This window comes from Cydia pomonella, chromosome 9 (genome assembly GCF_033807575.1).
Source record: "Cydia pomonella isolate Wapato2018A chromosome 9, ilCydPomo1, whole genome shotgun sequence".
Classification (NCBI taxonomy): domain Eukaryota; kingdom Metazoa; phylum Arthropoda; class Insecta; order Lepidoptera; family Tortricidae; genus Cydia; species Cydia pomonella.
In genome coordinates this window covers 24004617-24030193 of record NC_084711.1, presented here as the reverse complement: position 1 = coordinate 24030193, position 25577 = coordinate 24004617, and the positions used below count along the sequence as shown (strand labels likewise).

The 25577-nt window shown below is 58.0% G+C and overlaps 1 protein-coding gene across 1 annotated transcript; it reads right to left on the bottom strand.

The window, feature by feature from the left end:
- Positions 1–22979: 22979 nt before the first annotated feature.
- LOC133521015 (uncharacterized) lies at positions 22980–25256 on the bottom strand. Its single transcript, XM_061855736.1, has one exon. It carries the CDS (start codon positions 25254–25256, stop codon positions 22980–22982), a length of 2277 nt encoding a protein of 758 aa, XP_061711720.1.
- Between the last annotated feature and the right edge of the window lie 321 nt (positions 25257–25577).

Here is a 25577-nt window from a genome sequence, read left to right as displayed (position 1 = left end):
ATTTCCCGTCTTCCCCAGCCATCTTTGGTTGGAAATACCACAACGCGCCCAGCAAAGTAGTCCGCCACGATTCTTTGTAAATACTCAGGCACGTTGTGGTACTTAAGCGCCGCCTTTATTGTCTCCCAGGGCAGGGTGTTAAATGCGTTGGAAATGTCCAGTGATACAGACATCACAACCCCGCCCTGAGAGACCTCCTCCTCTGCAAAATCCCTTACGCGGGCGATCGCGTCCAGTGTCGAGCGCTGCGGGCGGAAACCGTATTGGCAATCACTCAATCCCGGCTGCATGCTTCTGACGAGACGAGATGCAATAATCCGCTCAAGGAGCTTGCTCATCTCGTCGAGCAGCACTATGGGGCGGTAGGCCGACGGCTGATCAGGCGGGCGCCCATCCTTCCGGAGGAGCACCAACTTGCCAGTTTTCCACCTGTCAGGGAACCGCCCATGAGTCAGGCACGAGGTGAATAGGTCTCGAACGCATTCCTCCAATTCACTGAGCGCGACTGCTAAAGCGCGGCCAGGTATGCCGTCGGGCCCGGGAGCTGTCTTCTTAGCGCGTAGCTTGAGAACAGCCACACTAAATTCGACCTCTGTTACCGGCGGTATATCCGTCACTACTTGCCGTGGTCTCGTGGTCGGCGCCATAGCTGGTGGCACAAATTCACCTCTTTCAGGGAAGAGAGTGCCAACGACTCGATGCAAGAGCTCTGGTTGGAGGCTGCTTGTTAATGGAGGTGCCCAAGATCGGAGCTTTTGCCTCACAGCCCGATACGGCCTGCCCCATGGATCTCTATCAAGCGTCTCCAACCATTCCTCCCAAGCTGCCTCTTTGGCTTGGGCGATTGCCGTCTTTAAGGTTGCCCGAGCGGCCTTGTAGGTGTCGTACAAGGCATCTTCCTCGGCCTGGTTTCGGATCCGCCTTCTTCTGTACCTAGTGTACTGGCGACGCGCGGCCACGCAAGCATTCCGCAGTTGGCGCAGTTCAGGTCGCCACCAATACACACGACGCTTCGGACAGAAAGGTTTCGCCCTGGGCATTGCAGCGTCACATACGCGAGTCAATGCGGTGCTAAGACGATCGGCCGCTCGTTCAACCTGCACTGCCTCCGCCGAGCCAGTACTGACATTCCAAGACTCTACGATGGCCGCCTCTTTTGCAAGCTCTCTATCCAGTTTGGACACTAGCCATCTTGGGCTGTCCCCTGCAGCAGGTCGGTTTGTCCTCCCGGCGGCAGGAAGTGTCAAGATGTCGAACCGGATGTACCGATGGTCCGATGCCGTCTCTGCACCGACCACCACCTTCCAGTTTTGAGCACGGCGTGCCAGGGCGGTTGACGCAAAAGATATGTCCACTATGGACTCACCCTGTGGCCTCACGCACGTGCTTTCCGACCCGGTGTTGAGGACAGCCAGTCCTAATGAGATCGCCCACTCTTCCAGGACTTCCCCTTTGACGTCTGTCAATGGACATCCCCATGCCGTGGATTTGGCGTTAAAATCTCCAGCGACCAGCACAGGAATTGGAGATATCTGTCCGATCAGAGCGCCAACATCTGAGATCACCTGCTCGAACTCAGGGAGCGTGAGACTAGGTGGGAAATACACGCCGATAAAAGCGATGCCCCCTATAACAGCAAGCACGAACCCCCTCCCTCTCACGATGTTCTCAAAGGATCCGGTAATAGCAGGTGCTATTATGGCCACTGATTTGGCGCGGTCTGAGACCCAATCATTCCGGTTGGGGATGAAGTAAGGCTCCGAGACCACAGCTACTCCTATATCCCACTCTGCCATGGTTTGCGCCAAGAGGTCTTGGGCCGTGACACAATGGTTGATATTCACCTGCAGACACTTAAGAGACATGTTATTGGGCGGTGTCCATGTGATCCGCCTCGACCGCTTGGGATTGGTTGTTGGACCGATCAGGAGGTTGTGACTGAGAAGACCTATTCACTGTCGATCCTTTGCCTAATTTTTTGCCCTTTTGGGGCTTCCCGCGACAGCAACCTTTGCTGCCTAGCGAGTGTGTCGCCGGTTTACCAGCAGCCTCACAGACAGCGCAGTGCGCTTCCACAGCAGAGCATTCTCTAGCCTTGTGACCTGGTTGTCCGCAGCGGTAACAGATGCTACTGCGATCTATGCCCCTGTCACATTTCGCACCTACGTGTCCTTCCTCCAGACAACGGTAGCATCTTAGTGGCCTTGCCTCCAGTAGCACCACCCGTGCTGACACCCATCCCACTTTGAGACGGCCCACGTCTACAACCTTTTTAGCTGCTGCTACCGGACAACTTAGCCAGAGTGTCCCATTTCCATTCCGGCTACGCGAAACAACGCCTGCCTTGATTGTGTCAACGGCGCAGTCCCCCTCTGCAGCCATCGCTGCGATTACTTCTTCAGTGGTTGCGGAGTCGTCCAGTCCTGTAACTCGAACTTCCGCACACTTAACAGGCCGCTGAACCTGCACGTCCGTGCCAACAATCTCTCTGAGCTTGGCAGCTAGATCATCTGCCGCCTTTACGGGGTTTTCGGTTTCAGGGGGAATCTCCAGCATTCGAGCGCCTGTAGCCGCAATTTTGAAGTGTACTTGGGAGATGCCGAAATCCGCCAGCCTGATATTAGCCTTGGCCTTAGCCAGGACTGCATCATATTTTACCCCATTCTCCACTGCTTCCGGCTTTAGCGTCAAGGTAATCGCGGCAGTGCGGGGAGGCTTAAGTTTAATCTTCCGTGGGGCCGCCCTACTAGGTATCTTGGAACTACTGGTCACCTTTGCTGTCGGCTTTTTGCTCTTCTTGCCCACAACGGCACTCCAACTTTGTTTAGCGGGCATTGGACTTGGTTGAGCGGTGGGCGTTGCAGGTGCATGCGTAGCCGCTGCTTCTTGCGCGGCCATACTGACACGCTTGCCCTTCTTGCCTTTCCTGTCTTTTTGTTTTGGTTTCCCGCCGGCAGGGGCAGGGTCATTGGTCACAGTTAAGGTTGCTGGTGCCTGGGATTGTGTGACCGATGCGGCACGAGCAGCCTCCGCTACTTTTCTGTCAGCTGCTAACGGAGGTCGCAGCCGAGGTTCTGGTAGGAGCCGCCCCTCTAGGCCCTCAAGACGGGCGTTCAACATGTTACTAAATTGATCGCGAGTGGAGCGCGATACTTCCTCCATTATTCGGCGAATGTCCACTTCAGCCACCGCTGCAGGCTGGCTCCGCATCTCGTCCACTTGTTTACGCAATTCTGCCAGCTGCCATGAAAGGTGAGCATTTGCTGCCTCTAGGCGGGCAACCTCTTCCGTGGCAGTGCGAGATCTTACTTCAGCAAAAGCCCCACCAAGAGCCTCGACCGAGGATTTAAGTTTTTGTTGGTGAGTACCTTTCAAGTGGCCCGAAGTATTAGTTACATGTATGATGCAACTAAGGGCATCCTGCACTTTTTTATCTATGGCAGCCAACGTCTGCTCTCCAAACTGGCTGCCAGTCGGAAGCTGGCGTCTCATTAGGCGCTCGGCTCTTTCCCGAGCCGCTGCTTCCGCCGAAGCATTGAAGGCAGCCAGGTTTTTCTCCGCCTGTATCTGCTTTTCGTGCGCTTTTTCTGTACTTACCGCAGCCTGCAGCTTTCCAAAGCCCACGTAGTTGCCAGATGTGGGCGGCCGGCCTCTGCCCCGTTTTGGAGTCACTTTCAGAATTTTGCCTCTATTACTTGAGGTCGCCCCTTCACTTAGAGCTCCGGCATCACTTTCTGAGCTGGAACTATCAAGGGCGAGCTCTTCTGCAGGCCTTTTCTCCGGCTTCTTCCAAAATTTGTCTTTCGGGTTATCCGTCGAGGCTACAGTACGCATGCTTGACACAGAAGACTCGGAATCAGAGAGCCGACTCAATCTGACGACTGGTTGCCTACTAGACTCTGTGACAGGCGCTGTAGCCGTGTCTGTCTCCTCCTGGTTTGTGGAATTTGTGTCAAAAGAGGACACTTCTGTGGCTTCCTGTAAATTATTAGGAGCCGATTCACACATGGTCCGATCACGTTGTGGCAGATTGCCACCCCTCTGCCTTAAAACTCTTCCTTCCTTCACTATCTCTTCAGCATTTTGGCTCTGAGAAGAGCCGTTTTGTTGTTGTTGGCCCTGAAAAGGGCCGTTTAGGTTTAGGTTTTTATTAGAACTTGCCATAAGATTCCCACGAGTATGAGACGATATAAAGTTCACTGGCGGGTAACGCTCATCCCGAAACGCAGTGGGCTATATACTCTAGAGAGCGCCTGGTATCTAGAGGTTTTAACGACTTCGCTGTCGGGTGTTAAAGGGTTTTCCTTCCCGCGGGCCGGCCAATTAAGGCAAGCCCTCCGCGCCGCGAACACTACCCGTACCCCATACCGCCAGTGATGGGGGTCGTTGGGAAGGTGCTGCGGGTTGCGGGATTCAAGGCGAGCTGGCGTAGACTCCCCTATGTAGTTTCGTTAGAAACTACTGACCGTCGCGTAAGGCATGAAGCCTAGTAATATTGTACGGCCTAAGTTTGGATGGCCGAAAATGACCACCCAGACCCTCCCCAGACCAATAGGTCGACAGGGCTCTTCAAAAGAAGTAACCCGCCCTCTTGACCGAAAACGGTCCCTCTAAAGAGGTTATCCCACCCCCCCTGGCCCCATCCGCAAGGACCTCTGCTAGACAGAGGACCTGCGGAGAGACCCCCCATTCCCCCCCATGACAGGACATTGGCAGCACCGGTAAGCAATAGCTTGAAACAAGAGATTACTTACCGTTGCCCCCAGGGTGCACCGTCCAAGAGCCCTTCCCTTACCCCCGGATCACTCGGATCAAGAGGAATGAGAAGGGACTTGGCACACTGGGTGGTTTCCTGTCCGTAGCACCCCAACCTTTTTTTTTTTTTTTTTTTTTTTTTTCGTTGGAAAAATGCTTTATGCATACCCACACACCCGGGGGAGAACATGTGGGTTATGTGGGACTCTGCAAAAGGCGCCTCTACCCACTAAAAAACCAACGGTATGCCTGCGCGCCGCCAATGGGGCGTGGCCACGGGATCTCTTAAGTACGCAACCGTGACCACGCCGGCGCCGCCCGCCACTACCACATGCGGCGGGCCCTTCTCTTGGGGGGCCTTGAGATGACCTTACCCCTGCCTCCTCAGAAGGCACGTGGGCATACCACGCGCGCCTTCTCTGCGAGGCCTATGTAATGGGCAGCGACGCCCCCGCGCCGCTGCCCAGACCTCTCTAGGTGGGGGGGAGGAGACGGGCATACGCTCTCCTCCGGGCCCCTGCGCGCTTGCGGCGGATCGGGTGGGAGGCTGGGTCGGCCTCCCGTTCTCTCTCCGCTGCCTCCTTCTGCGACATTACATTCTCGCAGAAGGAGAGGACCGCTTTCCACGACCTCTCATCGGCAACCATAGCCTTAACTACGGCTGGCAAGGAGAGGTCGTCCCCCACCACAGCCACGAGGTCGCGGCGCTGCCCCGCCCAGGCTGGGCATTCCTCCAGCGTATGCTGCGCCGTGTCCTCGGCGCAGCCGCATTGGTGACACTCGGCCGTCACCTCCCGTTTTGCGAACCGGTGCAGGTAGCTCCCAAAACAGCCATGACCCGTGAGCACCTGCACCAATCGGAAGGTTAACGAGCCCCGCTCTCTCTCCAGCCAATCTTGTAGGACCGGCCGGACCGCCTCGACAGTCCTGTGTCCTTCTTCGCGTCCAGCTAATTCTTCCTCCCATTGGAGGACGATGGACTGCCGGACGAGGAGCTTCTGCAACTCCACTTCCCTGGGCGCAGGATGGTACTCCTGGAGCCGGAGGTCCCTGCGCCACTCGTACAGAGACGCTTGGGCCTCCGCCTCCAGATCCCAAGGAGGCGCTCCTGCTAGCAAACACGCCGCATCATATGAGGTGGTGCAATACCCCCGTACGACGCTGATGGCCATTGCCCTCTGAGCCTTCCTCAGCAGGGCGATGTTCTTGGCCACCAGATTCCCCGCCCAGATTGGCGCCCCGTACAGGGCCATCGATCGCACCACCCCCATATAAAGACGGCGGCTCGCAACCTCCGGCCCCCCGATGTTGGGCATCAGCCTCTTTAGTGCAGCCGATGCTGCCATTAGTCGGGGGGTCAGGCGGACAAAGTGCTCGCGGAAGTTCCAGCGGGAATCGAGGACGAGTCCAAGATATTTCATGTTGGACTCTACCTCGATTCGAGTGCCACCAACGACGATACTGGATCCTGCAGGTGGCGCCTTCCGGGCAGCATGGAAGCAGAGCGCCTCAGACTTGTGCAGCGCCACCTCCAGCCCCAGCATCGCTATGCGTCTCACCACCTGTGCTACCGTCACGGTGGCGAGGCGTGCCGCTTCCCGGTACGAGCCCCCCCGGGACGTGACCAGCGTGTCATCTGCGTAGCAAGTCACACTTGACCCCGGGAGAAGCTCCCCCCGCAGCACCCAGTCGTACCCAATGTTCCACAGGAGCGGCCCTAAGACCGAGCCCTGTGGAACACCGCACGATGTCTCCCACCTTGTCAGCCCGCCGCCCCGGACCGGATACTCCACATACCGCTCCGAAAGGTAGGCCCCAACTATTTGGCACAAATAGGGGGGCACTTTGTGGTATTTCAGTGCCTCCCTAATGCACGACCACGGCAGGGTGTTAAAAGCATTGGCGATATCCAAGGACACCGCCAGGAGGACCCCACCGTGGTCAACCGCCTCATCCGAGAGGGCTTTGATGCGCGCGACCGCATCTACGGTCGACCTACCCTCTCGGAATCCAAACTGGTGCTCAGACAGGTCAGGTCCTACTCCTCGGAGGTGCTTGACGAGGCGGCAGCAGATGATACGCTCGAAGAGCTTGTCAGCCTCGTTGAGCAACACAATCGGTCGGTAGGCTGATGGAGAGTCTGCGGGACGCCCATCCTTTTTAAGGAGGACGAGCCGGCCCGTTTTCCAGATGGTCGGAAAACGGCCGGACTGTAGACAGGCGTCCAGCAGCCCGCGGAATCTCTCCCCCAGGGCCCGCAGCGCCAGAGCCAGGACGCGTCCCGGGATCCCATCTGGACCCGGTGCCGTGTTTTTGGCTTTCAGCTTTATCACAGCTGCATCTAGCTCTGCCTCCGTTACCGGAGGCACCCCGACTTCCGCACCCTCATACCCTAAGGGCTGATGGGAAGGTGTCATTGCTGGGGGCTGGTGTTCCGGTCTGTTCGGGAACAAGTTGGAAACAACCACCTCCAGCAGTCGAGGCTCGAGACTCTCCGTCAAGGGGGGGGCCCAGGGGCGTAGTTTGCCCCTGACCGCCCTGTACGGCCTCCCCCATGGATCTCGGTTTAGCGTCTCGAGAAGCTCCGCTCTGGCGCTCGCCTTCGCCTCGCAGATGGAGAGCTGCAGCGCCTTGACCGCCTCTCTATAGGCGCTGTACAGCTGCGTCTCCTCTTCAACGTCTCGGGTCTGCCTTCGTCGGCGGGACCGTGTGTACTGACGTCTCGCCCTGTTGGAGCGGTTTCGAAGCTCTTCGATTTCTCGGGACCACCAGTACACTTGACGCTTCGGAGGGCGTTGCTTGGCTCGTGACATGCCTGCGTCACAAATCTGTGTCATGGCTTCTTGGAAGCAGGCTGCCTCCTCCTCGACCTCCACAGGCCCGGAATATGTTGCCCAGGCTTGGACGAGGGACGCTATCTCCACCGCTTCACGATCTAGGCTGTTCAGGGCCCATCGAGGGGAAGAGGTCGCAGCGCGACCATCCGGACGACGATCCGTGCCTGTCGTACCTCCAGAGGACGTGGAAACATCAAACCGGATGTACAAATGGTCTGATAATGTCTCCACTGTCTCTAGCACTCTCCAGTCACGGACACGGGTCGCGAGTGCCGGGGTCGCAAACGTGACGTCCACAATGGACTCTCCCTGCCAGCGTACGCAGGTGCTGGCCGACCCTCGGTTCAGAACCGACATGCCGGTCATCGTCGCCCACTCCTCCAGAAGGTCTCCACGAATCTCTGTCGCGGGACAGCCCCAAGCCGTGGATTTGGCATTAAAGTCTCCCGCGACAACTATCTGGCGCGGTTGGGTCTGCCCAACAAGAGCCGCTAGATGGCCGAGTAAGGCTTCGAACTCGGGGACTGTTCCGTTGGGGGAGAAATATACCCCGATCAGGACGATTTCACCCCAGAGGACAGCCACATAGCCTTGACCCCTTGCCAAGGTGGAAGGGGGCGGTATGCCCTCTGCCCCCGCCTTTGTTATAATGGCCACCACGCCATTCAAGTCCGCAGCCCAGTTGTGCCTAGGAGGGACATAGTACGGCTCGGCGACCACGGCGGCATCTATTGACCACTGCGCCATGGACTGCAGGAGGAGATCTTGAGCCCCGGGGCAGTGGTTTATGTTCGCCTGGAGGACTCGATTAACTGACTCTGTCATTTTGGAGCGTTGTTAATCGGGCCCTCTTCTGCAGCCGGAGGCTTTGACGCTCCAGGGGTGACTGGTTTGCCGGACTCCTTCCGGAACACGCGTTTCGGGGCTTTGGCCCCCGTCGTGCAGGTACTGCTGCCGGTACTGTGGTCGGCAGGTTTACTCGCTGCAGCGCACAGAGTGCAGCGAGGTGCAGCGGTGCAGTCCCTGGCCAGGTGGCCGGATTTACCGCAGCGGTAACATTGGTCGCTGCGGTCGATTTCTGAGGTGCACCCCTTCCTAACATGGCCAGGCAGCAGGCAGCGGTAGCACCTCAGGGGACGAGACTCCAGCAGCTTCACGTTAGCCGAAGCCCAGCCGACCAGGAGTCGCCCCTCCGCGACTTTCTTGGCGACTGCTACGGGGCAGCGAACCCACGCTGTACCCAGGCCTGTTGGCGTGCGGGAGATCCGGCCAACACTCACTGCCTCTAGGGCACACCCTCCACCTTTCGCAACGGCAGCGGCGAGCTCGTCCTCTGAGACCGAGTCATCCAGGCCGGAAATGCGCATCTCCGCGCATTTTACTGGCCTAGCTATCCGGACGTCGGCCTCATTCAGCGTCTCCCTCAGCTTGGCAGCAAGGGAGTCTGCTTTGTCGCCGCTGGTGGTGACTGGGCCTGGGATCTCCAGGATTGCTGCCCCTGTCACTGCCCTACGGAACCTCAGACCATTGATCCCGAGCCCGTCCAGGGAAATTTTGGACTTGGCCTCACTAATCACCGTTTTATAGGTGACGCCCCTCTCTTCTGCTCCCATCTGAAGGGTGAGGACTACGGCTGCTGACCGCGGGACGCGCAATTTCGCCTTGCCCTTATTGCGATCCTTCCCTCCTTGTGCTTTCCGCGGTGCCGCCGGCTTTTGCGCCGTCGCAGCTCCAGCGGCAGTCTTCTTTTTGTTCTTCTTACCCCGCTTGACCACAGTCGTCCAACCCTCTTCAGAGGCAGACCGAGGCTGCTGGACTTGGGAAGCGGGGCCAGGATCACTTGTAGGAGGCTTTTTGAGCCCCTCCTTCTTTCTCTTCTTCTTCGCGGTCCGCTTCGCACCCGGTGGGTTGGTAGGAGCTGGGGTGCGACCGCGGGGGGAGCTTCCTGCTTTGGAAGGCGTGGGACCAGTCGACGCCTGGGTAGGTTGCTGTGGAAGCAGTCTCTCCTCCAAGGCGCTCAACCTTGCACCCATTATGGCACTCACCTTGGCCACAATGTTGCGCTCTAAGTCGCCTTGCTCCCGAGCAGGTGATGTCGCCGTCTCTTGGCGCGTCCCTTCGCGGCGCTGCCCAAGGCTAGCACGCAGGTCGCCCATTTCCTTACGGAGCTCGGCCATTTCCGCCTTTAGTCGAGCGTTTTCGGCGGCAAGCCTCCTCGTCTCATCGGAGACAGTCCGGCCCCTCAACTCGCCGACTGCTTCCCGGATCGCGACCACCGCCTCCTTCAGGACACGTTGGTACGTGCCCTTTAGGTTTTTGGACTTGGAGGCCACTTCCTTGATAAGCCCCAGACTGTCACGCACCTGCTGGTTCAGTGCCAGGGCTGTGCGGTTTTCTTCGTCGTCTGACCCGCTTGTCGTCCCAAACGATTCCGGATGGCGGGCAAGCCGTCTTAGCGTCACTTTTTTGGACGCGGCCCTAAGGTCCTCTTCGGCCTGCAGCTCGCGCTCCTGTTGCTCCAGCTCCAGGAGCTCAGCCTTCTCCTTGGCCAGCCCCGCGTAGCGTGTTGTGGCTGGTATGCGGCCTCTTCCTCGCTTGGAAGGTCCCGAGGCGGACTTTCTTCGCTCCGCAAGATCAGAAGCCTCGCCGCTCTGTGATGCTCCCGTGTCGCTACCGCTGCTTCGCTGCCTCTTCCGTCCTTCGGCAGTTAGCGAAGCGTCGGATTCGGCGGTTTCCCCATCGGTTTGCACCGGAGAGAAGAACACTTCGGGCCCAGGGAGGCCACCCGCGTCTATTCTCCTGGGGGAGAAGAACTCCTCCCTGCCAAGAGAGGAGACCCTTTCTGTGAGGCGTTCAATTCGCACTACGGCTTTACGTCTCTCACTAAGCACCCTAGCTGGTTCGGGTGGGGAGCGTACAGAGTCCACCGCCAGCCCTGGAGGCACGTCTTCAACATGGCGCACAAAGCGCCCCTGGGCATCTCTTTGTGACCGGAGTCCATCTTTAGGGGGCTTCGTGGAGGCTTCTGCCTCTGCCGGACCACTATGCTCCCTATCACCTCCTCCCTGCAGCCTCAAAACCAAATCACTCTGCAAATCGGTGTCCATGAAGTCTTTGCCAGTGTCGTCGTTTCGGAGTCTCGAGTGGTTTGCCCCCCCAGAATACGGAAGGCGGCATGTCGCCACAGCACGGGCGCTTACCCGTCCTGTGGCGACATGGAGGATTGGAACCTCCTGGGGTAGTTCTCCATTTTCGTTTCCACTCATTTTGTTTACTATTTTTAAGGAGGTATGCCCCTCCCTGACGCTTGTGACTGGGCTCCCCCCAGCCACGCATCCCGTCGGCACGTCAGACACACCTTGGGATTGGGGTGATTTTTATAGTGGTTTTCTTCCACGTGCTCCTCCCCCCGCCAGAGGAAATTACTAGCGGGTTCCATCGGCGTCCCGACAGGGACCTTGCGTCTCGCACTGTGCCCTCTGCTACTCAGAGGGACACGCGGAGCCGCCCGCATCTCGCCTCTCATTCCAGGCCTGTGCGATATGAGGAGCATTACTCGGCATAGCCCCGGGGAACACTAGCACAGCTATGCAGACATTTCTCAAGGTATCAATCGAGGAGCTGCTCTACGGGCGAAGATCCGGGATATGTCCCCCCGCAGCCGCCACTGGAGGCCGAAGGTCCCCCAGACGCGCCAACGATACGCGCGGCATCCGATGCGCGAGCCTCCCGATTCGCTAACACCACCGACCCGCCCGGAGAAATGGATCTGCTCTTGGGTTTCACAGAAGCCCAATGCACAATCCTTCCAGACAGCTAGGCAATGTCAGAAAAGCAGAAGGCTCCCCAATCCGGCAACCTCACACATCCATGCCGCGTCAGAGGCCCCCCCAGTCCCCTCCAGCGCCTACGGGAGGAGGGTCCCCGGAAGTTCGCGCGCAAAACAGCGACCCGATCGACACCACACATCGCTCCCATGTCTCCTCCTCTCTGCTCATCCACTGCGCCGTCTGCTTATTCAGAAGGACGCGTGGAGAGCCGTTCTCGGGCAGAAAGCCCCCCAATTCCCCCCCGGTGTTTGGTTCGCGGGACTACATCCTACCCCGGCTCGACGACGAGACGGGGCATTCCCCTATCCACCACCTGGGGACGCGCCACGTCGGGGTTCACCTCCCCGCCCACTCGGACACCCGAGCAGGTCCGTGGAACCTAACCTTTTTTTTTTTTTTTTTTTTTTTTTTTTTTTTTTTTAAGAGGGGAAAATGCTTTACGCATACCACCGAGGCGTTGGGACGGGCCCCGGTGGTTATGTGGGACTCCCTACCCATGGTTTACCCACTAAAAACCCCTCTATTTGCCGCCTCCACGCTATAGGACGAGGCCCCAGGGACGCCAAAGCACGCTTCCGCGACCTCGCCAGCGGCCATCCGGACTCCGGACCCGGCTCAGGAGAGTTGTGTAGGCCTCTCTGTCCTCCTCAGTGGGTGCGTCCTATGATGCACCCATCCGCGCAGGGACCATTGTGTAGGCGACAGGCGACCCGAGCCTACCGCCCACAGGTACCCCTATGGGGGAAGCCGACGGTCGTAAGCCAACCGCCGCCGCCCCACGCGTTTGCGGCGCATTGGCTGGGAGGCCGGATCTTCCTCCCTACCGCGCTCGGCCGCCTCCTTCTGCGTCATCACGACCTCGCAGAAGGAGGCTACCGCCTTCCACGATCTCTCACCGCCGACCATGGTTTCCACCACAGCTGGCAGGGAGAGATCATTTCCGACTACGGCCACGAGTGCGGCCCGCTGCTCAGCCCATGCGGGACATACCGCCAGCGTGTGTAGCGCCGTATCTTCGGCGTCGCCGCACTCGTGGCATTCTGCCGTCGGTTCCCGTCCTGCCCTCCTAGACAGGTACCTCCCGAAGCAGCCATGCCCCGAGAGGATCTGTGTAAGGTGGAAGGAGAGGAACCCCTCCTTTCGTCCGACCCACCTCTCCAAGACGGGCCGGATGGCCTCAATGGTCCAGTGGCCCGCGCTCGGGGCCTCCAAACTCTCCTTCCACTTCTGAAGGAGCAGTAGACAGGAGTCAAGCCTCCACTGCCTTACCTCCTCCAGAAGTGGTTGCATTCCCCTGGCCCGCGCCTCGGCGACACGCCAATAAACATCGGCCAGAACCTCAGCGTCTAGGTGCCAGGGTGGAGTCCCCGCCAGCACGCAGGCTGCACCATGGGAGACGGAGCGGTATGCCCTCGCTAACCTGACTGCCATGACCCGCTGCGGCCTCCGCAATTGGGCTTGGTTTTCGGCAGTCAGGCAGTCGGCCCAGATAGGCGCCCCGTACAGAGCCATCGACCTCACCACTCCCGCGTACAGCCGCCGACAGCCCACGTTTGGCCCCCCAACGTTGGGCAGAAGCCGACTGAGCGCCGACGCTGCTCCAGTCAGTTTGGGAGCAAGGGCTTTGAAGTGCTCCCGGAACGTCCATCGGCTGTCAAGGACTACGCCTAGGTAGCGCATTGTCGGTTTGACAGCGATGGCCGCTCCCCCCACTTGTAGAATGGAACCCCTCGGAGGGCCCTTTCGGGGCCCGTGGAAGCACAGGGCCTCGGACTTGTTCAGGGCCACTTCTAGCCCCAACCTCCTGATTCGAGCTACTACTGACGCCACTCCAGCCGTGGCCCGGATCGACGCCTCCCTGAAGGTGCTGCCACGGGTCATCACCAGGGTGTCGTCAGCGTAGCATACCAGGCTGCCCCCCGGCAGGTTGCCCCCCCGTAGCACCCAGTCATATCCGATGTTCCACAGGAGGGGTCCCAAGACCGACCCCTGTGGAACACCGCACGATAGCTCCTTCTCTTTCCACTCGCTGAGTGCTGGGTACCTGACGGCTCTATCGGAGAGGTAATCCTCTACCGTCTTCCGCAGGTACTCAGGCACAACATGGCGCCGTAGTGCCTCCTTGATAGTGGCCCAGGGTAAGGAGTTAAACGCGTTTGCGATGTCCAAGGACACGGCTAACACCACCTCACCCCGGGACACTGCTCTGTCCGCCAGGGTCCTCACCTGCGCAATAGCGTCAATGGTGGACCTGCCCTGGCGGAATCCGAACTGGTGGTCGCTAAGGTCCGGTCCCACTCCGACGAGGTGCCGAACGAGTCGAGCAGCCACCACACGCTCAAATAGCTTGCTGGCCTCGTCCAACAGCACTATGGGTCTATAGGCTGAGGGCGAGTCTGCTGGTCGCCCCTCCTTTCGCAGTAGGACGAGTTTCCCCGACTTCCACGACCGAGGAAACCGCCCCTGTGCCAGGCATGCGCTGAAGAGCGCTCTCATGCGCGGCTCGAGTGGGCCCAGGGCTAGAACCCAGGCACGACCGGGGATTCCGTCGGGGCCAGGGGCAGTATTTTTGGCTCTAAGCCTTAACACCGCAGCCCCCAGTTCACCTTCCGTTACTTCCGGGGCGCCATTTGCATCTTCTACCCTTCCTGTGGGGGGTGGCATGTGTGGAGGTGTGTGACCTTCCCTCGTCGGGAACAAGGCGTTGACCACTTGCTCGAGGAGTTGCGGCTGTAGACTTTGCGTGAGTGGTGGTGCCCAGGGGCGAAGCTTTCGCCTCACCATCTTATACGGCCTTCCCCACGGGTCGCTGTTTAGAGTCTCCAGCATCTCCTCCTCGGCTTGGTCTTTTGCCCTGGCGATTGCCCCCTGCAGCAACTTGGTGGCCACCGAGTATGCGGCGTATAGTCGCTCCTCCTCAGGCACGTCTCGTATGCGCCGCCTCCGGCAGTGTGTATACCGGCGTCTCGCGGATACGCAGGACTCGCGTAGCTGCGCAAGTTCGGCGGACCACCAGTATACTTTTCGCCTTGGGAGAATCGGGCCGGCACGCGGCATGGCCGCGTCACACACCTCCACCATTGCACTCCCCATGGCCTCCGCTTCCGCGTCTACCACAACAGGGCCCTCGGGAATCGGTAGCCAGGCTTGCACCATGGCTGCCTCTTCAAATACTTCCCGGTCCAGTCGTTTGATTGCCCAGCGAGGGCCATTTTCTCGCCAGGGTCGCCCCAGGCCGCTCGGGTCGGCTGGAAGAGTCGAGATCTCGAATCGGATGTATCGGTGATCCGACAGCGTCTCCACATCCTCCAGCACCTCCCAGCCTCGAACACAACGCGCCAGGGTAGCGTTGGCGAATGTGACATCCACAATGGAGCCGCCCTGTTGCCGCACGCACGTGTTGGATGACCCTCGGTTTAGGACAATCAGCCCATTTGACGTAGCCCACTCCTCCAATTCGGCCCCAAAGACGTCTGTCGCCGGCGATCCCCAGGATTTGGACTTGGCGTTAAGGTCGCCAGCCACAAGCAGCTTGCCAGGGCGATTTCTGCCGATCACAGACCCGACCTCGACCAGAAACTGTTCGAATTCGGCCAGGGATCGGTTCGGTGAGAAATACGCCCCAACCAACATTGTGTCGCCAATCCATGCTGCGACATAACCGTGGCCCCTTTCCACTCTTTGAAGAGGCAGAGGACCCGCGGATGAGTTGGTGACAATGGCCGCCAGCCTATCCAAGTCACCGGCCCAGTTGTCCCTGGGTGGGACGGAATAGGGCTCGGCAATGATCCCAACCGCAATCTGCCATTCCGCCAGGCTTTGAGCCAGCAGGTCCTGGGCTTTGGCGGACCTGTTAAGATTCGCCTGTAATATCCTTGTGGCCATCTTCTTAATCCTCAGTCAGTGTTGGCTCCTCCTGTACCGCGTCCACGATGGCAGTGGGTGGGTGGGTCGGCTGCGAGGGGGCTCGGGAGCCATCACTAGCCGTGGCCTTCCGCCTTTTAGGTGGGGCGGAGCAGCTTTTGCTCCCTACCACGTGCCTAGCGTCTTTGCTGGCAACCGCACAGAGAGTGCAGTGGGGCGTTGCTAAGCACTCCTTCGCCTTATGTCCAGGCTGACCGCATCTGAAACATTGATCAGACCTGTCTACGGCGGAAGGGCATTTCGCCTTCACATGGCCTGCTTCTAGGCACCTGTAGCACCTTTGGGGACGGGCATCAAGCACTTTGACCTGCGCTGATACCCAGCCCACTAGCAGTCTACCCGCTACGGCTACTTTTTTGGCGGCAGCCACTGGGCAACGAACCCAGACCGTGCCTAGACTCCAGGGGTCCGCCTTAATTTCACCCACTTTGACGTCCCGGCCTGGACAACCTCCCGCTTGCGCTATTGCTGCGGCGATGTCTTCGGCCGCCACCGAATCATCCAGCCCAGATATGCGAAGTTCGGCGCATTTTGTGGGCCTCGTCACCCGAACCTCCTCCGGGCTAAACAGAAGGCTAAGCTTTTCAGCCAATCTGTCTGCCTTGGGTCCGCTCTCTGCACCCGGCACCTCAAGCATCCGTGCACCGGTGGCCGCCACCTTGAACCGGACTGATTGGATCTCCAGCTCAGCAAGGTTCACCTTTTCTTTTGCCTCTGCGATCAGGCTCTTATAGGTCATACCCTTCTCCTCGGCCTTAGGCTGCAAGGATATGACAACGGCTGTGGAGCGAGGTGGCCGTAGCTTGCGCTTGCGTGCTGCTTGACCCTTCGGTCGCGCTGGCACTGGATCTTGCGGCTCACTTTTCTTGGTCGCGGCTGGTTTAGGCTTCCGTGGGGCCTTGGGAGCGTCAGCTGCTTGACCACCAGTCGTCCTTTTGGTCTTTCTCCCTGTCGCCTTCTTCCATCCATCCTGCCGGGGAGGGGGAGTAGGCGCGGTAGGTGCAGTAGAGGCCTGCGGTATTTTTCTTGCTGCCTCCTTGGCAGCCAGGCTAACTTTTTTGCGCTTATTTTTTGTTTTCGCGCTCTGTTGTCCTTTAGGGTGGGCGGCCTGAGTCGCAGTTGCCAGTTCCGTATCTGTTGCCATCACTGGGCCCAGTGGGACGGCCGCGGAACTCGAGTCTTGGCCACTCGTTCCGGTGGGTGTCGTCTGCTCAGCCCACCGGTCAGAGGACAGTGATGGTCGCATCCTTGGCTCTGGGAGGAGGCGACTTTCGATGCCTGCCAGTCTAGCGTTGAGCATGTCCCCAAATTGAGCCTGGCTCGTACGTAGAGCTTCTGCCACGATCCGTTTTATTTCCGTGTCAGTGGCCACGGCTGGCTGGCTGCGTATTTCTTGCACCTGCCTACGCAGCTCCGCCAGCTGGCAAGTAAGCTGTGCGTTTGCCGCCTCCAAGCGCGCAACCTCTTCCGTCGCAGTGCGTGTTCTCAGCACTTTGAAGGCGTCAGTGATGGTCGCTACAGACTGATTAAGGAGCTTTTGGTGCGTGCCCTTCAGGTGACCTGACGTAGCGATCACGTGTTTCACTGCACTCAGAGCATCCTTGACCTTTGATTCGGTCGCCACCATTGTTTGTGCATCCTGGCCGTGGCCAGGTAGTTGCCCACTTTCACGGCGGTCAGCTCTCTCCTTCGCCGCCTCTTCAGATGACACAAGGAAGGACATCAACGCCTTCTCCGACTGGAGCTGCTTGGCTTGCGCTTTTTCAGCCCGGAGCTCAGCCTTGAGGAATTTCTTAGCCCCGAGTCGCGTGGGTGTGCTAGACCCGTTTTGGGACTCGCGATCGCTCTCGGAGCTTGGGGTCCTCTCGCCAGCCGCTCGTTTTTTCCCCCTTTTACGCCAGTACTTACCGGCGGTGTGGCCTCCTTTAGATGTCCCCGTTTCTATGCTAGCCACAGAAGAGTCAGACTCCAGCAAACGAAGGGGTCCGACTGTTGTGCTCGCGTGGGGACTCGGATTTACTTTGTCGATGCGCTCCAGTGACACCCGACACTCTCGCACTGGTATCGCAACAGACTTCTCTGCGTGCACCTTCGGGGCGCTCGTCTCCGCCGGGACCTCGGAATCACCGATGTCGGCGTCCGATTCTCGGGGGGAGAAGAATTCTCCCGTACTGGGCAGGTCACGGCTGTCCACCCTTGTGGGGGAGAAGAACTCCTCCCTCCCAGGTGAGAGGATGGCCTCCGCAGCACGAGCTCTCCTCCCACAGAACACCCTCGTGGGTATTGGTGTGGGAGTCCGCACGTATTCTAGCGGTCCCACGGGTGCCAGCTCCTCTCCGTCCTCGCCATCGGGGACGGCATGACTTATAAAACGCCCTCGGTTGTCCCGGACAGGGCGGAATTCCACCGGTGGGAGGTTTGGAGATGTTGTCGCATCATCCTCGTCCCCTCCTCCGCGCAATCTTAAAACCAATCCGTATGCATCGATGTCCAGTAAACATTTGCCATGGTCGTTTGAGTCCATCCTAGAGTGGTGTGCCCCCCCAGAATACGGTGGGCGGCATGTCACCACAGCGCGGGCACTCGCCCGTTCTGTGGTGACACAGAGGATTGGAACCTCCTGGGGTAGTTTCTTCCATTTCTGGCCACTCATTTTGTTTGCTATTTTTAAAGGGGTATGCTCCCCTTCTGACGTTTGGGACTGGGCTCCCCCCAGCCATGCATCCCATCGGCACGCCAGCCACACCTTAGGATTGGGGTTTATTTATAGTGGTTAACTCCACGTGACCCTCCTCTCAGTGAGAAGGGTCCTCGGTCCGCTCAGTGCGGGTTACGAGTTGCCCGACGGTGGCCGTAGCCACAACATCGCGTCAGGTGGACTAAGCCACGTATGGCAGCTCTTGATTATGAGCGCCAACTCCGTCCCAGTGGGACCTGGCGTCTCACACTGTGCCCTCTGCTGGTTTCAGAGGGACACGCGGAGCCGCCCCCCCGTGTGCTGCTCTTAGTCTGGCCCCTCTCCTCAGGCCTGTCCGGCTTGGGAGGCCCTATCCGGCATAGCCCTAAGGGTCGTTGGAGCACGCAAGCCCCTTCACCACGGCAAGGTGACAGCAATCGAAGGGGCGTGGAACCTAACCTAACCTAACCTTTTTTTTTTTTTTCTAGGGGGGACCTAACCCAACCTAACCTAACCTAACCTAACCTAACCTAACCTAACCTAACCTAACCTAACCCCGCCGTGTGGTGCCGGCGTTTAGAATAGCACCACCCCATCTCGTCCCGTGGGTGTCGTAAAAGGCGACTAAGGGAAAACCGACGGACGGGCAGCAGCGTCCGTTGAGAAGTCTTATCAAAACCTACTGCGGTCCCATTTCGTAAAACCAAATAAAAACAACAACCAACAATAAACAACCAATCGCTAATCCATAAATATCTATCTTTCAAACATACAATCATACCTTTCGCAAACATCAAATCAATCAAACTTTCAACATTAACTTCGTATCTTCACATATCAACCCAAACAAAATTCCAACCCGGACCCATGGCCGTCCGTACCCAATGCGGGGACCATGGGTCCATCAAAGCTCAAACATAAAAACAACGCCGGGTCTATAAAAGCTGAGCATCACCATTGCTTCTGTCTGATGGTGATGCCGGACCCGGCATCGCATAAATCACAAAAAACTTATCGCAAATGTCACCGCGGGCACAGGGTCGCCCGTATCTCTAGCGAGGGCCCTGTGTCTTCACCCGACACGTACAAACCTTTTAAAAAAAAAAAAAAAAAAACCTAACCTAACCTAACCTAACCTAACCTAACCTAACCTAACCTAACCTAACTCATAACCTAACCTAACTCATAACCTAACCTAACTCATAACCTAACCTAACTCATAACCTAACCTAACTCATAACCTAACCTAACTCATAACCTAACCTAACTCATAACCTAACCTAACTCATAACCTAACCTAACTCATAACCTAACCTAACTCATAACCTAACCTAACTCATAACCTAACCTAACTCATAACCTAACCTAACTCATAACCTTTTTTTTTTTTTTTTTTTTTTTTTTTTTTTTTTTTTTTTTTTTTTTTTTTTTTTTTTTTTTTTTTTTTTTTTGTTGTCGCAGGGGTGAATGCATTTACGCATCATCGCCCCCCGGGCGAGGGAAGCCCATTGGGGGGGCGGTATGTGGGACTCGCTCCTTCCGTAACCCCCTCTGCTATTCAGAGGGAGAGGAGGAGAATACCCACTAACCTCCCCTGCGGCGTTTCCGTCCATGCCGTTAAGGGGGGTGCAGGGGGCTCGCTAGCATGTCACCTCTGCACCCCCCCGGCGGTCCTGGCCCGGTTGAACCGGGACTTCACTCCATTTCGGGGAGAGTCAGCAAACGCATAACTGACTCTCCCCCCTCCCATGTAGGGCCGTGTTGTGCGGGTCCCCCACCCGCTGCCCTACTGGGGTATAGTGCGGTTCATTACGGCGAACCGCCTACGCCTCCTTCCCACTCGTCTGCGCCGGATCGGGTGCGCACTCGGGTCTTCTTCGCGCTCTCTCTCCTCAATCTCCTTTTGCGAGACAACAGTGTCGCAAAAGGAGACCACCGCCTCCCAGGATCTCTCGCTGCTCAACATGGCCGCCACGACGCTGTGCAGCGAGAGATCACTTGTGCCAATGGCAACCTCCAGTGCGTCGCGCTCCACAACCCAGCGATTGCACACCCTGAGGGTGTGCTGGGCGGTGTCGTCCAACTCATTACATTGATGGCAGGCTGGGGTAGGTTCACGACCGATCCTGTGCAGGTAATGACCAAAGCACCCGTGTCCGGTCAATACCTGCACCAGTCTATACCCCACCCTGCCATGCGTCCGATCCAGCCATCTGTCTAATGACGGGAGAACTGCCCCTATGGTGTATGTTCCATAGAGGGAGTTCTCCAGGTCTTCCTTCCATTTTTTCCTCATTCTCCTAGTCGCCATTCTGCGCTCATTTCTGACTTCTTCAGGGGCAGGGAAGTCACCTGTCTCTCTGCTCCTGATTCGTCGTCTGTGCGCGTCAGCGAACACCTCAGCATCCAACTCCCATGGTGAGGTGCCCGCTAACACGCACGCTGCCGCCCAGCTCACCGACACATACGCCCTGCACACTCGTATGGCTATGACTCTCTGGGGCCTTCGTAAGAGGGCCTTGTTCTCCTGATTCAGCTTGTCGGCCCAAATCGGGGCCCCATAGAGAGCCATTGATCGAGCCACTCCTGCATAGAGACGTCGGCAAACGTGGGAGGGTCCTCCCACATTAGGCAGCAGCCGACCCATCTCCGAGGCTGCCGTCACTATTCGGGGAGCAATTTGACGGAAGTGCTCCCCGAAGTTCCACCTCCTGTCCAGCGTGAGGCCAAGGTATTTTATATGTTGCCTCACCTGTACTTCTTCGCCGGCAATTCTGAGGGAGGCACCTGCAGGCACCCTCCAACCTCTCTTTGCAAAGACTATTGCTTCCGTCTTCTGGAGGGAGACCTGCAGTCCTAAGAGGCGGATTCTCAGGACCATGAGGTCAGCCGCAACTTCCGCTCTCCTCAGTGCCTCCCTCAGCTCCTTGCCCCGAATGGCCACCATTGTGTCATCAGCATAACACATGAGGGCCATTCGGGGGAGCAGCTCTGCACGGATGGCCCAGTCAAAGCCGATGTTCCATAACAGGGGTCCAAGCACAGACCCCTGAGGAACACCGCAGGCCATCCGTCTCTCCAACCGTCCATTAGGAGTGTTGCAGACCACCACCCTATCCGACAGGTATTGGTCCACAACCCGCCTCAAGTATAGGGGCACCTCGTGGTACTTGAGGGCCTCCCGAATCACTGAGTACGGGAGGGTACCAAACGCGTTGGCGATGTCCAGAGACACCGCAATGGCACCCTCCCCCCTCCTCTGAGCACCCTCACGAAAGGCCCGAAGTGCCCCCAATGCGTCCATTGTGGACCTGCCATTCCGGAACCCAAATTGGCGTTCCGAAAGATTTGGGCCCGCGTCGTGCAGGTGCCGGTTGATTCTTGACGCTATTATGCGTTCAAGCATCTTACCGGCCTCGTCCAGTAGGACTATAGGCCTCCATCCGGATGGGGAATCCGCCGGTCTAGTCTCTTTCCGGAGGAGGCAGACTATTCCTTCTTTCCAGCACCTTGGAAACCGTCCATCTTTTAGACACTGATCAAAAATGGATTGAAGGCGGTCTCCAAGGTGCTCCATCACAATTGGAATTATTCTTCCATGTACCCCATCCGGGCCGGGGGCCTTTTTGCAGGCCCTGATTCTGTGGGCGACATGGGCCATTTCGCCCTCCGTCACCAGGGGCATCACCTCCGGATCCATTAGTTCCTCCTCCCTGGGGACCACCATTGCAGGCGGGTCAAACTCTGGTGCTGGGGGGAACAGTCCTTCCAGTATATTTTCGAGTGTCCCCCTGTCCATAGCATCCATGGGGGCAGCCTGGCGGAGCTTTTTTCTTACCAACTTGTAGGGCCGCCCCCATGGGTCCCGATCCAGAGAGGCCAGGAAGGCCCCATGCGCCGCGTCCTTCGCCTGGGCAATAGCGAGGTTCAGGGCTTTTTTGGCCTCATTTAACTCCCCATACAGCACATCCAGCTCCACTTGCGTGTGCCGCCTTCTTCGGCAGCGTGTGTAGCGTCGCCTTGCCGCATTACTGGCAAGCCGGAGAGCGGCAACTTCCGGGCACCACCAATAAGTGGCCTTTTTATTCTGTGGGGGCCCGGCTCTTCTCATTGAGGCGTCACAGGTCCTCGCGAGAGAGGCCCGGAAGCCCAGGGCCAAGACATCCACGCTGGCCTCCGGCAATTGCCGCCCCCACCTGGCCTCCACCATAGCCGCCTCCCTGGCCGCTTCACGGTCCAGGGAGGCCAGACTCCACCTGAGGGGTCTCCCTACTCCCCTTGCCGGTCTTGGCTGCTGGCCCGGTTGGGCTCTGGAGACCCTCATTCTGATATACAAGTGGTCAGAGAGGGTCTCCGTGTCCTCCAGGACCCGCCAGTCTGCGACGCGTACTGCCGCCGCCGGAGAGGCCAGTGTAACGTCAATGACTGAACCGCCCCCCTGGCGCACGCAAGTGTTGGCTGCGCCACGGTTGACCACTTCTAGTCCGAGCCCAACCAGCCAATCCAGGAGCACCGTTCCCCTGGGATTGGTCCTAGGGGAGCCCCAGGCATCGCATTTCGCATTAAGATCCCCCAGGACCATTATGGGGGAAGGAGCCGCACCAACCACCGCCCTTCCGAGTCTCTCCAGATAGGCCTCAAACTCATGCAGTGGCCTGTTAGGGGAGAAGTACACACCAATTAGTGTGATACCCCCCAGTTTGGCCACTACATATCCAGGGCCGCCGGACACCCTGGAGAGGGGCAGACCACCCATAACCGGCGCCACAATGGCTACCGTGGCTACCGAGCCAACCCTATCACCTACCCAGTTCGGTTGTTGCGGGACGTAATACGGTTCCGCCACAACCGCCGCAGCAACCCCCCACTCCGCCATGTGCTGGATCATCAGATCTTGTGCACGTGCGGCGTGGTTTAGGTTGCACTGGAGTACCTCTATATCATGTATTGGCGGCATTAAGTTTCCATGGGCTGGCGTTCCGTCCGATTAGGCACATTCCGGGGGGCGGTCGCAGCGGCATTTGCGGGACCAGTCCTGTAGGCCTCCTTCCCTTTAACTGGTGGGGGGGTGCAGGCTTGCCCACCCATCACGTGTCCCGCCTTTAACCCAGCATGGTGGCATACGGCGCACCAGGGGGCCAACGCTGTGCAGTCATGGCTTTTGTGACCTGGTTTGCTGCACCTATAGCACCAGTCACTCCTATCCACCGAGGACGGGCATAGAGGCCTCGTATGTCCCGTCCCCATGCATCGGTAACAGCGTAAGGGCAGCTGTTCCAAGGCTTCCACTCGGGCCGCCGACCACCCAATCACGATGCGACCTGTCGTGACTACCACTTTGGCCGTTGATAGTGGGCAACGTATGATGACAGAGCCAGTCCCATTGGCCGCCATCCTGATCGCCCCAACCGTCACCTGTTCTACTTGACAGTTACCTCTGGCAGCAACCTCCTTTTTCAAAATTTCTGGTGTCACGGACTCGTCAAAACCAGAAATTTTGATTTCCGCCTTTTTAATTGGCCGGTAGACGTCAGCCACATCGCCTATTAGATTCCGGAGACGGTCCGTCAGGTTGTCGGCCGCCTGGCTGCTCTGCGCCCCGGGGACCTCTATAATTCGCGCCCCTGTGGCCGTTTTGCGCACATTTAGGTGGTCGACACCCAGCTCCGCCAGTTTCAGTGTAGTGGCCCTCTCCATGACCGTTCTGTAGTCGGTTTGGGAGTCAGGCTTGAGGGCCACGACAACCGCCGCCATGGTTGGGGCCACTAGTTTTGGGGCCGTCTTCTTTTTTGGGGTCTGCTGCTGTTGGGTCTGGGGAGAGGCAGGGCTCTTGCCCTTGGCCTTACCCTTCCCCTTCTTAACCACCGTGGTCCATTCGTTCTGTGGGGGTGCGGGCGGCGCAGGTGGTGGCACACCCGGACGAGCCTGCTTCCTTGGTACCCTGGGAGCTGGGACCACTAGTTTTTTATCCCTCGGTGTAGGTACCGGTCTGGGTTGGGCCTGCGACAGCTGGGGCCTTACTGCCGCACGGGGTGCCTCCCCTGCTGGTTGGTTGGCCGCCGTTTGTGAGACCGCTAGAGATGCCCCCCTATTCCTTTTTTCCGGCCTTGGGGCACTAGGTTCATCAACCTGGTGCGCCATTGTTTCTACGTCCATCTCTAGGTCTTGGCTCTCTCGGATCCTCCTCCTATCAGCAGCCAGCGGTGGCCGGCGGATGGGCTCTGGCGGCAATCGTCCCTCTACGCTCTCAAGGCGAGCATTGACCATATTCCCTAGGGACTTGAAGATTTCACTCCTGAAGTTCCCTAGGCGAACGTCCATTAAATTACCCAACTCTTCAAGGAGGGTATGCGTGTCTGCTCTCCCCTGCGCTGGCTCCGTCGTCTTTTTGCGCTCCGAGAAGGCTTTGCGCAGCGCCTTCGTTTCTAAGCGAAGATTCTCCAATTCGCTGCGCATCCTTTCGTTGTCCGCTTTCAGCGCGCGGACAACCTCAGACTCTCCAAGCGACTCTGCGAGATTTATTAATTCTCTACATGCAGAGTTAATTTGGCCCCAAATCTCGCCTTTGAGATTTTTGCTCTTGGCCGCACCCTTCATTATTTCCTGCGCACAGGCCTTGATGCGGCTGCCAGGGGTTTCAAATCCCGCTGGGTTTTCATCGGCGTCCATTGGGCTTTGCGATCGCCTGCCCGAGTTCCGTTTAGGCTTGGGACTATAGGGGGCGTCCGTCTCTGTCTCCGTTTCGTAGTTCTCCAGCTGTTTTTTGGCGGCGCACAGCCCCGTGTAGTGGCCTTTGCCTCGGCCACGGCGGGAGGTGCTCACTTTGCGCACCGGAGTTTCACCTTCACCTTCACTTTCTAGGTTGTCCCTAACCCTTTTCTCACTTCTTCCCCTTTTTTCCCCCCCTGTTCCATCAGAGTTCAGGCTCCTGGCTCCATCCGTCTCAATCACACTGCCCCACTCATCAGAAGACGTCTCTGAGAGGCGCCTTACCCTCCTTTTATTACCCGCCCAAAATCTTCCCAAGCTAGGGGTGGGAGAGACATCCCCCCCCCCAATGTACCCTCTTCCAGACTCCTCGCCATCCTGGCTCACCTCCGATCTCGCCTCACTTCGAGATTCCGAGTTGGTCCCCCTTTCCCCAAATCGCCCGTGACCCCCCCTTTTGTTTGTCTCCCCCCCTTCTCTTCTCTTTTCCCCACCCGGATCCGGGGTTTCCCCCTCCAAACCCATGGAGGAAACAACCAAAAACACTAATTTCGCAAAAACGGTCAAGTGTGATCTGTGCCACACTCGACAAACTTACGAAATCAGCGCTTAAAAATTATTTTTCCCCCCCTTCCAGTTGGCCAAAAATTTTGGAACAAGTGGAGTAATACGGGGTTTAACCCCCTCTACCCAAATCTCAAAAAGTCCTGACACCAACTACTCCGGTTCAGGCGCTATCCTTTTTCGAAAGTTTACCAACTTAAGAAAAGTAGTTGGAAGCGCCGCAAAAACCGGAATAGCAACCAGGTTTTCAAATAATAACTCCCGACTCTGACGTCGTAGAGC